The following is a 17,798-nucleotide window of genomic DNA, read 5'->3' on the forward strand; positions in this document are numbered from 1 at the left end:
GGGGGGGGGGGGGGGGGGGTTCGGGAAAAATTTTGAATTCTAGAAGCTCCGAGGTGCATTCTGATAGATTTGGAGAGAATTAATTGCTCTTAAAAAATGACATATTTTTTTATTCATTTTGTTTCTATTTAAAATTTGAAACAGATTCTTTACAAAATGTAAGATGAAAATCATTGACAAGGTTAGAATTTTTGAAATCACAATTTTAATAAAGTTTAACAAGGTACTGTATGTACCACCAAATCAATCTCTTCTTTGTCCACTTCTCCATTCTGTGACAGAGGGGTTACTGAACTTGGAGATATAGAACTTGACAGGAACAGGGAGGCAGTAAAGGCAATATTTATGTGTGTTGACTTGGCAATTTGCGAGACAACAGAAAAAAAGGAGCATTTCCTAGTTGACCTTTGGGACATGAAAGACTAATTGGATGTGTCACAGGTGATGTATTTGTCATACAACAGTGTCACGCAGATGTGTGTCTCACAACACTATACGAAAAGCAAATTCCTATTCTGAAAGATGGTAAAGAGTTTTTACACTCCTAGCAGATAAAAGCCCAGATCAGGCACACACAAGTCAACTAAGCAAATGAAGGGATCGTCTCTGTTTCCACAAGACTTTGTAGCTTCCTTGGATGCATCACTTATTTTAGTCAGTCCTTTGGAATCAATTTTTCTGATGTTTTTAATGAAGTATTTTGAATTATGAGACATGGTGTAGAACCAGATGTCACCTGCGAATCAAAGCAGTTGTCAATTTGACGCTTGAAATTTCGATGACCGTATCAAACGCTATCATGACCTAGATTCGAATATTCAGATTTTACTTCTCTCCCCTTGCTCAGAAACGGAAAATTGATGGTCCCTAGTTTGTTTTGAATACAGAATTTTGGGAATGATCTCAAAACCAAGATGGCAGACAGGCAGACATCTTGAATTTGAGAGTTAAAGTTTGTTAGCACTACCGGTATATCTCAGAACATACCTGAGGGATCGTTCTCAAATATCATGTGAAGGTTCACCATGGTCCCTTGTTGTGCATATGAAATTTTGGGGCTGGTCACAAAATCAAAAGGGCCAACAGGCAGCCATCTTGAATTTGAGAGTTAAAGTTTGTTATTTTGTTAGCACTATTTTTCAGAAAGTACCAGAGAGAATGTTCCCAAATTACACATGAAGGTTTCCCATGGTGCATAGGTATGCTTATCAAATTTTGGGACTGATCACAAATCATGACGGCCGACAGGCAGCCATCGTGAATTTGAGAGTTAAAGTCTGTTATTTTGTTAGCACTATTTCTCAGAAATTACTGTAGGGATGTTTCTCAAATTTCACATGAAGGTTCCCGTTAGTCCCTAGTTTGTTTTGAATACAGAATTTTGCCCAGGGACTGATCACAAAACCAAGATGGCAGACAGGCAGACATCTTGAATTTGAGAGTTAAAGCTCTGTTTCTCAGAACCTACCAGAGGGATCTTTCGCACATTTGATATGTAGGTTCCCCTTAGTCCTTAGTGGTACATGTTAACTTTTGAGAGTGATCAGAAGAACAAGAGGGCTGTCAGGCAAACTAATCAAACATAAGAGAAAAGAAAAGAAAAGATTGAACTGACATAAAACTAATGATGATGGTATGATGGTGGGTTGTCTTTAAATTTGAATGTTGTTCTGCAACAACTAAACCCTTACGACCAAAGAAATTGTACGATAAGGCCAATTTTACAAAAATAAACAAAGAAATTACGAAATTTGATTGGACCGAACGTTTTAAAGAAAATTATGTAAATTACAGTTGGCAAATATTTTACAATATACTCATGGAGCTTGAGGAACAACATGTACCTATAAAAATACCACTAAGAAGAAAAATTATCAACAGACGCAAAATGTAATCTAAAAGCAATTTGGAGATACATCTGATCAAAGTCAAAAATGAAAGCTTAAATTGCAGAAACAATAGCATCACCATAAGCAAAGGTTTACTGTACCAGATGATTGGAAAAAAGCTCAGATAGAAGCAATTTTTAGCTCACCTGGTCCGAAGGACCATGGTGAGCTTATGCCATACCGCAGCGTCTGTCGTCCGTCCGTCAACATTTCCTTTAAAACGCTACTGACTCTGAACGGCCAAGTAGATTTTGACTACATTGGTCTGGATTATCCTTAGGCCAAGGGGACACAATTTTGTATAAACGGTGGGTGTGGAACCCCTGGGGGCAGAGGGGCGGGGCCTAATAGGGGAAATAGAGGTAAAACCTTGAAAATCCTTCTTCTACCGTAGTGATTAAGGGATTTTATCCTAATTTAGTCTAGAGCATCCTTGGGCCAAGGGGACTTTTGTATAAATTGTGGGTGTGCCCCCCCCCCCCCCCCCCCATGGGGGCTGAGGGGCAGGGCCCAATAGGGGAAATATAGCAAAATTATTAAAATCCTTCTTCTTCTGTAGGAGTACAAGGATTTGTTCCATATTTGGTCTGAAGCATCCTCGGGTGAAGGGGAATCAATTTTGTATAAACCGTGGGTCTGGCTGCCAGGGGCCTGAGGGGCGGGGCCCAATAGGGGAAACATAGCAAATTATTCTTTAAAATCCTTCTTCTTCTGTAGGAATGAAAGGATTTGTTCCATATTTGGTTTGGAGCATCCTTGGGTAAAGGGAAACTAATTTTGTATAAACGGTGGGTGTGGCCCCCCTGGGACCGGAGGGGCGGGGCCCAATAGGGGAAATAGAAGTAAAACCTTTATAATCCTTCTTCTATCATATGGATTAAGGGATTTTATCCTAATTTAGTCTCGAGCATCCTTGGACAAAAGGGACTCAATTTCGTATAAACAGTGAGTGTGGCTCCCATGGGAAGAGAAGGGCGGGGCCCAATAGGGGAAACATAGCAAATTCTTCAAATACCTTTTTCTTCTGTACGAATTACAGAATTTTGTCCAAATTTGGTATGAAGCATCATTGGTTGAAGGGGAATGAATTTTGTATAAACGGTGTGTCTAACCACCCTGGAGGCAGAGAGGCGGGGCCCAATAGGGGAAATATTGGATCTTTCTGAAGATTCATATGTACTTACCTACCATTGAGTGCTATCTATATCTTTACTTCATACCAATTATTTTAAACACATTCAGATGAGCGATACAGGCCCTCTAGGCCTCTTGTTTAATGTATTGTTAATATTGTATGTTTGAGATCGGTGTAGAGGACCTTCAATGATCCTGTTCCGGTAATAAACTGAACTGAACTTAGGATCCCTCTGGGATCTCTTGTTTCTTTTCATAAAATTTCTTCCTCCGTAAAGATCAATTTACTGCTGTTATGATATATATGTGTAGGTGTGTTGTGCAGAATGGATCCACTAACCATGTGTTATTCAGACTTTTAGGATTAGGCCATTTCTACTGCACCACTAGCTCAATTTCAAAGGTGTGCAACACATTCAAAAATTCAAACATTTGATTTCCTTGGTATTGCTTCCACAAAATCCAGGATATCAAAATTGATGCCATATACAGTTCAGGATGTACAATAAAGGGGTTGGATAGCAATCATAAAAATAATTCATTTCAATTGCTTTTGTTTTTTTCATTACAGGAACAAATTTTCCAAAAGTTGGACAAACAGTGGTAGTCCATTACACAGGTAAGCAACAGAATGGATCAAACAGTGGTAGTCCGTTACACAGGTACACAATAGAATGGATCATACAGGGGTAGTCCATTACACAGGTACACAATAGAATGGATCAAACAGTGGTAGTCCATTACACAAGTAAGAAACAGAATGGATCAAACAGTGGTAGTCCATTACACAGGTAAGCAACAGAATGGATCAAACAGTGGTAGTCCATTACACAGGTAAGCAATAGAATGGATCAAACAGTGGTAGTCCATTACACAGGTAAGCAACAGAATGGATCAAACAGTGTTAGTCCATTACACAGGTACACAATAGAATGGATCAAACAGTGGTAGTCCGTTACACAGGTACACAGTAGAATGGATCAAACAGTGGTAGTCCATTACACAAGTAAGCAACAGAATGGATAAACCAGTGGTAGTCCATACACAGGTACACAATAGAATGGATCAAACAGTGGTAGTCCATTACACAGGTACACAATAGAATGGATCAAACAGTGGTAGTCCACTACACAGGTACACAATAGATTGGTTCAAACAGTGGTAGTCCATTACACAAGTAAGCAACAGAATGGATCAAACAGTGGTAGTCCATTACACAGGTACACAATAGAATGGATCAAACAGTGGGTGTCCATTACACAGGTAAGCAACAGAATGGATCAAACAGTGGTAGTCCATTACACAGGTACACAATAAAATAGATCAAACGGTGGTAGTCTATTACACAGGTACACAATAGAATGGATCAAATGATGGTAGTCCATTACACAGGTACACAATAGAATGGATCAAACAGTGGTAGTCGATTACACAGGTACACAATAGAATGGATTAAACAGTGGTAGTCCATTACACATGTACACAATAGAATGGATCAAACAGTGGTAGTCCATTACACAGGTACACAATAGAATGGATTAAACAGTGTTAGTCCATTACACAGGTAAGCAATAGAATTGATTTAACAGTGTTAGTCCATTACACAGGTAAGCAGCAGAATGAATCATTGAAACATGCATATATTATTTTGTATCAAACAATAAATTTTTCAGCTATTCAAATCACTCTTTGTCCACGGTACATGGTTTGTGTTCTGTCCATTCTTAAACAATTCTTGTTAGTTCTATTTCTCAAAAAAATGCTACAGGGATCTTTCTCAAATTTTACATGAAGGTTCCCCATGGTCCCTTGTTACGCATATCAAATTTTGAGACTGGGGAAAAGAAGATGGCTGTCCGTAGGCAATGTCAAATTTTGAGCAATAATTATTGTGAAGTGTTTTATCTTAGAAAGCACTGAAGGAATTTTTCTAAAATAAAACAAAAAGGTTCCCCAAGGTGGCTTCTTATGCATATCGAATATTGAGACTGAGGATAACCAAGATGGCCACCAGACAGCCATCTTGAATTTTGACAGAACAGTTTTGTTATCACTCTATATATGTATGTTGCCCTTGGTCTCCTATTTAACAGCACCCCTGGCCCAATTGAGAATTCATCCATCATTGACAGCACTTCTAATTATGTAAGAATTGCAAATTTTTAACAGCCGCATGTAATAGTGATGCAATTCTTATACAATAACATTTGTCATAGTGGCAAATAACATATATAACATTACAAGGTTTAAGTTATTATACAAGATTCCTGTTTAGGATTTCCAATATTTAACATGGTTAATAGTACCTGTAAGGAAAATGAAAGTGGTACCAATTAAGCTTACCTGGTCAACGAAAGTGTCTTGGTCCAGCTGTGCTACAGTATATCGGAAACAAAATTAAGGGGAGGTTACTGTATATACAGAAAATCACAGTGCAGTGTGACAGGGATCCTCAAGTCCAAGGACTTTTGACGTAGGGCTATGTAAGCTTATGCTGTTGTGTATCGCCTGTCTATCATTTGTCCTTTAGGCATTAACACTTTAAACAACTTCTTGGTCACCAAGAGGCCTTTAAACCTATTGAAGTTCACAGGTCAAATGTGTGGAATATTTTGAAAAAACAAAAGGTTTAAGGTTATGATATTTTGCCAATAGCACATACTGATGAAGGGCTTCCAAGTTTGTTCAAAGCATGACCTTCACCCATATTCAGGGTCACATTGGTAAAATCTATTAAAACCCTTAAACGACTTCTTTTGGATAACCAATTCAAGTGCCTAAGTGATGATATTAGGCCAGTAGCATGCTCAAATAAAGAGCTATCAAGATTGTTTGAATGAATAACCTTTTGACATCAGATTTCAAGGTACCAGGGGTCTTGTGCTAAAAGACATTTAAACCACTTCTGATTAAGCAAAAGCCTACAATGTAGAATGTGATATTTGTTCAGTAGCATGCTGGGATGAAGAGCAACCAAATTTGTTGAAGTTCTTGGCCTACACAGATATTCAAGGTTACAGGGGTCAAATTAAACTGTTCAGAAACCTTGTTTGAATAACCAAAATCCCTTTTGTGGTTATATTTGGCCTGTATCATGTATGCAAAGATAAAGATATGCATATATCAAGTTTGTTGAAACCCTTTAAACCACTTCTTCTAAATAACCAAAAAGCTGATGAAGGGTAAAGACCTGTTCTCATTTTCACGGTAAGAGGGGTCAGTTGTGTTCGGAAGTATTTAACGACTTAAGCTTCTTCTGAATTACCAATGGTCTGATCAAGTAATGAAATTTGGCCAGTAGAAGGCCCGAAAGAAGGGCTACAAATTAAGTTTGTCAAAGTGGAGTACTTTTAACTCATTCACCCCTGAAGTTTCATAATGAACTATTCCAACCTTTGAATTGGAAGGGTTCAAATTAAAATGTGTCTTCAGGGGTGAAGAGTTAACTGACTTTCAAGGTCATTGGGTTCCAATTTTTAGCTCACCTGGTCCGAAGGACCATGGTGAGCTTATGCCATACCGCAGCGTCCGTCAGTCAACTTTTCCTTTAAAACGCTACTAGTCATGAACAACTGAGCAGATTTTGACCAAATTTGCTCAGAAGCATCATTGGGGAAAGGGGAACAAATTTTGTATAAACGGTGGGTCTTGCCCCAATGGGGGCTGAGAAGTTCACGCCCAATAGGTGAAATATAGCAAATTCTTTAAAATCCTTCTTCTGTAGGAATGAAAGGATTTGGTCCATATTTGGTCTGAAGCATCCTTGGGTGAAGGGGAACCAATTTTGTATTAACTGTGGGTCTGCCCCCCTAGGGGCCTGAGGGGCAGGGCCCAATAGGGGAAACATAGCAAATTGTTTAAAATCCTTCTTCTGTAGGAATGAAAGGATTTGGTCCAATTTGGTCTTAAGCATTATTGGGTGAAGGGGAACCAATTTTGTACAAACGGTGTGTCTGGCCCCTGAGGGACCTGAGGGGTGGGGCCCAATAGGGGAAACATAGCAAATTATTCTTAAAAATACTTCTTCTGTAGGAATGAAAGGATTTTATCCATATTTGGTCTGAAGCATCCTTGGGTGAAGGGAAACCAATTTTGTATAAACTGAGGGTCTGCCGAAGGACCATGGTGAACTTATGCCATACCGCAGCGTCCGTCGTCCGTCCGTCCGTCAACTTTTCCTGAAAAACGCTACTAGTCCTGAACGGCCAAGTAGATTCTGACTAAATTTGGTCTAGAGTATCCTTAGGCCAAGGGGACTCAATTTTGTATAAACGGTGGGTGTGGCCTCCCTGGGGGTAGAGGGGTGGGGCCCAATAGGGGAGCATCCTTGGGCCAAGGGGACTCAATTTTGTATAAACGGTGGGTGTGGCCTCCCTGGGGGCTGGGGGGTGGGGCCCAATAGGGGAAATATAGCAAATTCTTTAAAATCCTTCTTCTTCTGTAGGAATGCCAGGATTTGTTCCATATTTGGTCTGAAGGATCCTTGGGTGAAGGGGAACAAATTTTGTATAAACCATGGGTCTGGCCCGCCAGGGGCCTGAGAGGTCGGCCCCAATAGGGGGAACATAGCAAATTATTCTTTAAAATCTTTCCTCTTCTGTAGGAATGAAAGGATTTGGTCCATATTTGGTGTGGAGCATCCTTGGGTAAAGGGGAACCAATTTTGTATAAACGGTGGGTGTGGCCTCCCTGGGGGCTGGGGGGTGGGGCCCAATAGGGGAAATAGAGGTAAACCCTTGAAAATCCTTCTTCTACCATAGTGATTGAAGGATTTTATCCTAATTTAGTCCGAAGCATCCTTGGGTCAAGGGGACTCAATTTTGTATAAACTGTGGGTGTGGCCCCCCTGGGGGCAGAGGGATGGGGCCCAATAGGGGAAATAGAGGTAAACCCTTGAAAATCCTTCTTCTACCATAGGGATTAAAGGATTTTATCCTAATTTAGTCTGGAGCATCCTTGGGCTAAGGGGACTTAATTTTGTATATGCATTGGGTGTGGTCTCCCAGGGGGCAGAAGGGCGGGGGCCAATAGGAGAAATAGAGGTAAAACCTTTTAAATCCTTCTTCGACCATCGAGATTAAGGAATTTGTTCCATATTTGGTCTGAAGCATCCTTGGACCAAGGGGTCTCAATTTTGTATAATTGGTGGGTATGACCCCCCTAGGGGCATAGGGGTAGGGCTCTGTTTGCAGTTTGTTCTCGCCATATCTCAAGTACTGGATGGATCTTTCTGAAATTTCATATGTACTTCGTTACAGCACCTACCATGGAGTGCTATATCTTTACTTCATACCAATTATTTTAAACATATTCAGGTGAGCAATACTGGGCCTCTTGTATTATTGAATAACTGAATTCCTTTAAAATTATTGAATCTAGAAGAAAAAAAATGATTTTTTTTTTTTTACTGCTCCTGATACCGATTTCAGCATTAGAAAGCTTCAAAAACAAACATGGCAGACTTGCCGACATTTGGAGAGATGAAATTTAATTCTGTACCAAACATGTTTAGGTCAAATAAAAGAGAATGAATTGCAACAGAAAGGGCCATTTTGGTGTTAAGTATAGACTTCCAATGCTTTTTTTATGGTGTGAATAGGGCTTACTAGCACATTTAACACACATGAAAAGCAACAGAATGTCTTGCATCATGAATACAACATGGATGACTCCATGCGTTCTAATAGATATTGTAGTGAAAGTTACTAGGAATTTACAGGTTTAAAATATTAATTGGTTACCCTCATAATGATAGAATTAAACAGAAGCATAATGTCACTAGCCCCAAGCCTCTAAATTTCACTAGCCCAAACTGAAAATCTGGTAGTCCCATGGCCAGGCATTGGGCTAGTGGATTTTTACACCCCTAGTAACATTATATTGAGCCTGTAGCATTACTTAGTTCATTTGAATATAAATATTGACCTTGGTCCACTTTCAAAGTTGCAGATGTGAGATTAAACAGATGAGTGATGCAGGCCCATTGGGGCTCATGCTTTCACTACTATTTATGCTTATTATAAACGTCTTTTTTTAATGAAAATGTTTAATTTTGAAGGAACACTCGAGAATGGACATCAATTTGATTCTTCGAGAGAACGTGGCAAGGAGTTTGAGTTTAAAATTGGTATGGGTCAGGTGATAAAAGGTAGGTATTCTCAGATGTTTTCCTGAAATTGTTGTACTTTAATATACTTTTGATAGTTACCAGAAGCCTGCTTTACCTGATTCGTAACATGATGCCAATGAAATCAACTGAAGTGTTCGTCGTCAGTCCTTAAACAATTCTTGTTATCTCGATTTCTCAAGAAGTACCAGAGGGATCTTTCTCAAATTTTATATGTAGGTTCCCCTTGGTCTATAGCTTTGCAGGGCAACTTTTGAGACTGATCGGATAATCAACATGGATGACAGGCAACCATCTTGGATTTTGATAGTGAAAGTTTGTTATCGCTATTTCTCAAAAAGCACCAAAGGGTTCTTTCTCAAATTTTATATATAGGTTCCCCTTGGTCCTTAGCTGTGCAGGGCAACTTTTGAGACTGATCAGATAAACAACATCGCCGACAGGCAGCCATCTTGGATTTTGATAGTGAAAGTTTGTTATCTCGATTTCTCAAAAAGCACCTGAGGGTTCTTTCTCAAATTTTATATATAGGTTCCCCTTGGTCCTTAGCTGTGCAGGGCAACTTTTGAGACTGATCGGATAAACAACATGGCCGATAGGCAGCCATCTTGGATTTTGATAGTGAAAGTTTGTTATCGCTATTTCTCGGGAAGTACGAGAGGGATCTTTCTCAAATTTTATATGTAGGTTCCCCTTGATCCCTTGTTGTGCAGGGCAACCTTTGAGACTGATCGGATAATCAACATGGCCGACAGGCAGCCATCTTGGATTTTGATAGTGAATGTTTGTTATCGCTATTTCTCGAAAAGAACCAGAGGGTTCTTTCTCAAATTTTATATAAAGGTTCCCCTTTATCCCTCGTTGTGCATGTTATATTTTGAGACTGATCATAAAAACAAAATGGATTAAAAGAAGAACTAAACAGATCTTTCTCATATTGCAATGATCGATTCTATTTCTTTCACATTAAGTACTGTACTAGTAAATATGTGAAATGACAAACTCACTTTGTAGTTTGGCTTTCATACACATCAGTATTAAGTTTATATCAAAAGTTACCTCAAGGTTCATTTACTGTTAACATGACTCAATCAAACAGATTAGAGGAAAGAAGAGAAAAGATCGGAACTGACAAAGAACTAATGAAGATGGTACAATGGTGGGCGCCAAGATCCCTCTGGGATCTCTTATTTATCATCTCAAGATCAGAATAAAGCAAAAGTTTGATACTCATGAAAAATTTACAATATACTTTATATTCACTAGAGGAAGGATTGTCTGTAAAAAAGTGCAATTATGATGCATATGGCCCAAATAAGCTGAAAACTTTGAAATTGTAAATAAGCTAACTTCATATTTGTATATGTATGTTGTGTATAATTCTATCTTGTGTTTTAGGCTGGGATGAGGGAGTTAAGGAGGTAAGTAAATATGTACTTTCATCCAGGTAGTTAGTATGGAGATCGCGAATAAAGCCTTTTTTATACACCCGTCAAATTTTGATGGAAGTATTATGGTATGGGGTTGTCCGTCCGTCCGTCTGGCGTAACCTTTTGTTTGTCCGGCAATCTCCTACATTTTTCGACTGATCTCTTTGAAACTTGGTATACATTATTATCATGATATGAAGTTGTGTTTCCCTAAAGTGATTGCCCTTTGTTCATTTCAGTATTTTATTTTTTGGTCTGGAGATCTATATTATTAGCTCACCTGCCCGAAGTGCAAGTGAGCTTATGCCATGGTGTGGCGTCCGGCAGCTTTTTCCTAAAAATCGCTACTTGTCATAAACGACTGAGCAGATTTTGACCAAATTTAGTCTGGAGCATCCTTGGGCCAAGGGGAACCAATTTTGTATAAATGGTGGGTCTGGCCCCCCTGGGGCCTGAGTAGTGGGGCCCAAAAGGGGAAATGTAGCAAATTCTTTAAAATCCTTCTTCTTCTGTAGGAATGAAAGGATTTGTTCCATATTTGGTCTGAAGCATCCTTGGGTAGAAAGGAACCAATTTTTAGCTCACCTGGCCCAAAAGGGCCAAGTGAGCTTATGGCATGGTGCGGCGTCCGTCGTCAACATTTTACTTTAAACAACTTCCTCTCAGTAACCATAAGGCCTAGTGTGATGATATTTGGCCAGAAGCATGCTGGGATGAAGGGTTACCAAGATTGTTCAAATAGATTACCTTCATCCATTTTCAAGGTCACAGGGGTCAAATTTGTTTAAAAACTTTCAACAACTTCTTTTGAATAACTGATAGACCTAGGGTGATGATATTTGTCCAGAAACATGCCGGGACGATGGGCTACGAAGTTTGTTCAAATAAATGACCTTGACTTATATTCAAGGTCACAAGGGTCAAATATGTTTAAAACCTTTCAACAACGTCTTCTGAATAACCGATAGGCCTAGGGTGATGATATTTGGCCAGAAGCATGCTGGGACGATGGGCTCCGAAGTTTGTTCAAATAAATGACCTTCATCCATTTTCAAGGTCACAGGTGTCAAATTTGTTTAAAAACTTTCAACAACTTCTTTTGAATAACTGATAGACCTAGGGTGATGATATTTGGCCAGAGGCATGCTGGGATAAAGGACTACCAAGTTTGTTCAAATAAATGAAATTGACTTATATTCGAGGTCACAGGGGTCAAATATGTTTAAAACCTTTCAACAACTTCTTCTGAAGAACCGGTAGTCCTAGGGTGATGATATTTGGCCAGAAGAATGCTGGGGCGATGGTCTACGAAGTTTGTTCAAATAAATGTCCTTGATTTATATGCAAGGTCACATGGGTCAAATATGTTTAGAACATTTAAACAACTTCTCCTGAATAACCAATAGGCCTAGGGTGCTTAAATTCGGCCAGTAACATGCTGGGATGAAGGGCTACCAAGCTTGTTCAAATAAATTACCTTCATCCATTTTCAAGGTCACAGGGGTCAAATTTGTTTAAAAACTTTCAACAACTTCTTTTGAATAACCGATAGACCTAGGGTGATGATATTTGGCCAGAAGCATGCTGGGACGATGGGCTACGAAGTTTGTTCAAATAAATGACCTTGATTTATATTCAAGGTCACATGGGTCAAATATGTTTAGAACATTTAAACAACTTCTCCTGAATAACCAATAGGCCTAGGGTGCTTAAATTCGGCCAGTAACATGCTGGGATGAAGGGCTACCAAGTTTGTTTAAATAGATGACCTTGATTTATATTCAAGGTCACAGGGGTCAAATATGTTTAAAACCTTTCAACAACTTCTTCTGAATAACCGATAGGCCTAGGGTGCCTAAATTTGGCCAGTAACTTGCTGGGATAAAGGGCTACCAAGTTTGTTCAAATAAATGACCTTCAACCATATTCAAGGTCACAGGGGTCAAATATGTTTAAAACATTTAAACAACTTCTTCTGAATAACCAAGATGCTTAAGGTGATGATATTTGCCCAGTAACATGCTGGGATGAAGGGCTACCAAGTTTGTTCAAATAAATTACCTTGACCCACTTTCAAGGTCACCTTTTATAGTTGCTGTTACGACGTTGCGTAATTGATTACATCGGGATCAAGTCTCAACTGTCCTGCTGTGTGTGGCTTATGAAGCCTTGACGGTACTAGATGTCGTATATCGGGAATAGCTCGGGCAACTTGTGTAAATATTACGTATATAGGGAATATTAATCCAGATTACTATGCACGAAACAATAGATTATAATCGAGTATAAATATATAACCCAGGAGGGGGATAATGGGAGAGCAGGGCAAGGGACAGCTAGAGAAGAGGCCAGAAGGGCTAGGGATGGGCTAGAACTAGTACAGGTAGAGACAGCTCAGAGACGACTGAGAGTGAGACCAAACGATAGAGACCGATCCTAATAATGTTACCAGAATAAACTTTTAACCAACCATCAACCCTTGTCACTCGTGTTGTGTTACAAGGGCTACCAAGTTTGTTCAAATGAATGATCTTGACCCACTTTCGAGGTGACAGGGGTCAAATGTGTTAAAATCCTCAAACGACTTCTCAATAACCAAAAGGCCCAGGGTACTGATATTTGCCCTGTAGCATGCTGGGATGAAGGACTACCAAGTTTTTTCAAATAAATGGCCTTGACCCACTTTCAACCTTATGTCCTTGTTGGACATTCAAGGTCACAGGCGCATATATTTAAATCTTTTAACCCTTAGGCTGCTACGCACCACAATAGTGGTTTCGAAAAGTCGGGCCGTCAGTGCCACGCACGTCAATAGTGGCACTCGGTCTGTAGGTTTTTGATCAGTAAACAGGAAGTGTGAAAGCGGACTGTTGCTATACCAAATTTAAAGCGTATAGTAGAAGGCTTTTGATTGGTTGTTTTGTCATTACTTTCGATATTCCCGGCAATGTACCCTAGTAATAACCAAAGTGTGCGAGAGAATTTCAAATTGGAAAAACGTCATAAAAATGGCGGATATGTAGATTGAAGTGATGAATATGATGGTTAACATTTATTCTCCAGCGTCATCTATGATGATAATAAAGGTTTTAAAGGGTTTGACATGGTTGATGTGGAAATACTTCGGTGTAACATAATATGTAACTTTCCAAGGAACGGCTTTGTGCCCTACGCACACATGAAAATATCGGCGGACCAAGGCGCACATGTCGTCTTCAGTTGAGGCCGAATTGAACATTGACATTGATACGTTTTGAGCTGATTGATTTCTTCAAACTATTTATCGATGATTTAATCATAAACTAGAACGTAGCTAAGATATATCTATATGCCGAGAATCTCCGTGTAAATGTACAGCATCTTATGTCATAAATGAATTTTATAATCTCTGTTATCATTTTCCAATCACATTTACTTACAAAAACAATTTTAAAATGATCTTTCTGGTGCTTAAATCCGATTAATTTAAAGTTTCACCTTTTCTTACCTTTATTACCACCTGTACAGGTAAATACTGAAGCAACTTTAGAATCGAAAACGTTAATGTTAACTAGAGACAATAACAAACAATTTTCCTATAACTTTTATTCACATATAACAAATATTTTTCAAGTTATGCGCATTTGAAAAATTAAACAAATTAATTTATATTTCAATAATTAATTCAGCAGTGGCGTCCCTTTACATAAAAATCAATGTAGCAGCCTAAGGGTAAATAGGTTCTTATGAATCAAACACAGATATTCTGCCTGTAGCTTTATTTTAGTCCACTTTTAAGATTACAAGTGTGGGATTACTACCAGGTGAGCGATGCAGGCCCTTTGGGCCTATTGTTGTGAGTTTGAGAGAGAGAGAGAGAGAGAGAGAGAGAGAGGCAAATTGAGACAGGAGCCAGCGAGAGGGTTGCTGGTCTGATACAGATGACTTATTGACTTTATCAGTTTAACATTACAGGTCAACATCAAGTTTGCAAGATTTGGAATTACCTGCTTTGTAATAAACGAAGCATAAGTGAATCGGGATTGGACTGGTTCATTTGAAAGTATGAACACCTTAACTAACTGCAGTACAAAAATGAATGGGGTCTATCATGGTGTGGCTTATTCTATCACAGCTAACTCCCCAGCCAAGAACTATATAGCCAAATTCACGTACAAAACAAATGCTTTGTCATACTAATATGCTTCTATACTTTATTTCAGATGAGCGTTGGTGAAAGGGCAGTACTGACATGTTCACCTGACTATGCTTATGGAGATAGAGGCCATCCAGGAGCATATCCTTTTGAAGTGAAACCTGACAAGAATACCTGTCAGTAATACTCTTTTGAAAATAATGAATTATAGGGGAAGATATTTTTAATGATTTGAGATATTTTTTGACAGCAGAGATATTAATTATGAGGACATCAAACCCTTCAACTCTGCTTTTTATCAAGTCTAAGATAGCTACCATCGCCTTCAAATCTTTTCAGGTGAGTGACCAAAAACCCTTCAGTAGACCAACTTCACCTTATTGAAGGATCAAAATTTCAAAACATCTATACAAATTTGCAATATCCCAACTAACCCTATTAAAAACCTGACTAGTTAGTGGTAGGTACAAATGGAGTTGCTGACCCCCAAGGGGGCTGAGGGGCAGGGCCATATAGATTTAATCTGACTTCTTTTCTGAAACTTAAGAGCAACCACATTCTGCTTTAAGTATTCTTAGATGGTGGGGATTCAAACAACTGTACAAAAGGGGGTAATTTGGCCTTATTGCCTTAACTCATTCACCCCTGAATTTCCACAATGGACTATTCCAACCTTTGAATTGGAAGGGTTCAAATCTGTCTTCAGGGGTGAATGAGTTGAGCAACTTCTTCTCTGGAGTGGATATGAACCCCTCCTTACACTGTTGAGATCCCCTCTCTTTAGCCATATACGCAATTGCTGAGCATAAATTTTCATTATTAACAAACAGGATAAGGTAGATATGAATTTTTCTGATTGATATGAAAGTATATTAACACACTATTAAATTGATCTTATTGGAAATTATAACATTTTTGCCAGTTTCGCACTCGTGAAAAATATTAAAATATTAGCCAATAAACATTAGGGTTGTCAACAGTTAACAGGTTACTTGGTCAGAAGACCCCAAACCGGGTACCAAAATCAATAAACGAAAAATGGGACATTTATAGGGAGCTCCAATCTGCTCCACGTTTCCCTAGCTTATACCTACAAATTCTCTTATCGGTTGGACCCAAATTGGATTGTTTTGGCAATAAAATAACACTTTTGTATTTGATAGTTAGGATTGACAAAGAGATGTCAACCACACTAGAAAAATAACCTGTTAGGTAGGGATGAACTTTGTTTTTAAGTCATAGTTGTTAGGACCATGTCATTGTCTACGGAAATATTGTAAGAAATGAACTTCTCGGTAGATAAACCTTGGATTTAGGATCTGTACTGAACCCATTCTTCGATTACTTCCTTGACTGCAGATTACTATACCACCGAATGCCACCCTGATATTTGATGTAGAACTTATTAGACTCAAGTGAACATTCACCGCAGCACTGGATGGGTGTTCTTGTTTTCCTGTTGGCTATATATAGTCTGTAGGTTGTAGTGTATTCACACAGAATTTCATAATCAATTTTTGTATTCAACATTTAATTATTATATACATTTACTCATTATTGAGCTTCTGTAGGGTTACATTCTGCATGCATTTTTGTAAGACAGTTTTTTTTTCAGATTTCATTGTCAGTCTGTACATGGTTTATTTTAGAAACTTTGGTCTCATTAATGGGTCCTTTTTTTCAGTTGTATCAAATCATAGAGAACAATTTTAAAATCGTAAGTGATTGAGTTGTATAATTTTACTGATTGTCATCGAAGAACTGGACAAAAGTCTAAACCCAGTGTAAACACTAGATATATTGAACATGTGTTAAGATGAGTATAAGAACATATGTACGATGTCCTAAAGGAAGTACAATTTTAATGATGACCTTGTTCTCATGGCATCCGAACATTTAACATGTATTTTATCATCTTACTGTTCTGTATTTGGTATTATTTATTGTGTTATCTATGGCAGGATCACTTACCAAACAGCCATTGGATGTAATTTGTCAACATCTTTGAAAGTTCTTTTTGCAAAAATGAGAATATACTACTATTCAAAAATATTTTTCAATATAAATTAATTTCTTATTTTTTTTTACTTGTTTTGGCTTTGCTAAGCCATCAAAATGTATTTCAATTTATATTGACAACTGGTGAATTTGAAATATCTTGGCATTTTAGTATCTGGTTTAATTACGTTGATCAATTGAAAAGAAAACTGATTATTTATTGCCTAATTATAATGTAATGATTTTCAGACTTTAAAATAGTCAATGGTAAACAAGAACATTTTGGTTGTAACTGAAGCTCAGAAGATGCATAGGGGTAATTCTGTATACAAAATTGTAATACCACATATATGCCTTTCAAGATTTTTGAATATAATATCACATTAAAGCCGCACAGACTCGTTTTATGAGCATCAGAGAATGTAAAAAAACCCACTAAAACTTGGTAAAAATTGGATGTTTTTGGGACAATCCCTTGCCCCTTTTCAGGGAAAAAAATAGAATTTTAATTTACATCTCTACATCTGAGTTTGCAAAATACGTGTATGGAACAAAGTACATTTTAAAGTAGCATACTGTTTGTGTTTACAGCATGTTTAATATAAACATCTGCCTTACTTTTTGCTTCAGGTTGTCATAATACATTTTGGAATTGATATTAAAATTGATGTCTGTATGAAAGTGGATGGATGTTTTGTTGTAATTTGCTGCTGTAAAATTGTGTGCCAGACCCAATGAAATGATGTGGCCTATGTCAAGTTCCTTCATTTTTACCGCACCTGATCGAAAGACCAAAGTGAGCATAGGCCATACCCTTTAATCCATTTATCTGTCGGTCAACAATTTTTCAAATTACTTCGTTCAGGGCTGCTAAACAGAATTTCATCAAAGGTAGTTTTGCATGGCAGCCGGCAACTGATTGAATAATTTATAGCATACTGTATAACGCTTTAAAAATTTGTGGGTTCAATATTTCGCGGTTTTGTATCCAGTACAAATTTCGCTGTGCAATTCTGTTAAATGTGCTAAGTATTTTGAGTTTCACCTAAGGGTTAAACCTCGAAATACAGGTAAACCATTTGAAA

At 38.2% G+C, this 17,798-nt stretch overlaps 1 protein-coding gene across 1 annotated transcript in view; it reads left to right on the forward strand.

Moving 5' to 3' along the window:
- LOC110440595 (peptidyl-prolyl cis-trans isomerase FKBP1A-like) overlaps positions 1 to 17,397 on the forward strand; it is a 23,737-nt gene extending 6,340 nt beyond the window's left edge. Inside the window, exons 2-6 of the mRNA XM_021483747.1 lie at positions 3,595 to 3,642; positions 9,082 to 9,171; positions 10,549 to 10,571; positions 14,783 to 14,856; positions 16,080 to 17,397. Coding sequence (XP_021339422.1) covers positions 3,595 to 3,642; positions 9,082 to 9,171; positions 10,549 to 10,571; positions 14,783 to 14,856; positions 16,080 to 16,134 — 290 coding nt within the window. The 3' untranslated portion in view covers positions 16,135 to 17,397. The remainder of the gene's footprint in view (positions 1 to 3,594; positions 3,643 to 9,081; positions 9,172 to 10,548; positions 10,572 to 14,782; positions 14,857 to 16,079) is intronic.
- The last annotated feature ends 401 nt before the right edge of the window (positions 17,398 to 17,798 follow it).

This window comes from Mizuhopecten yessoensis, unplaced genomic scaffold (assembly GCF_002113885.1).
Source record: "Mizuhopecten yessoensis strain PY_sf001 unplaced genomic scaffold, ASM211388v2 scaffold1775, whole genome shotgun sequence".
NCBI lineage: Eukaryota > Metazoa > Mollusca > Bivalvia > Pectinida > Pectinidae > Mizuhopecten > Mizuhopecten yessoensis.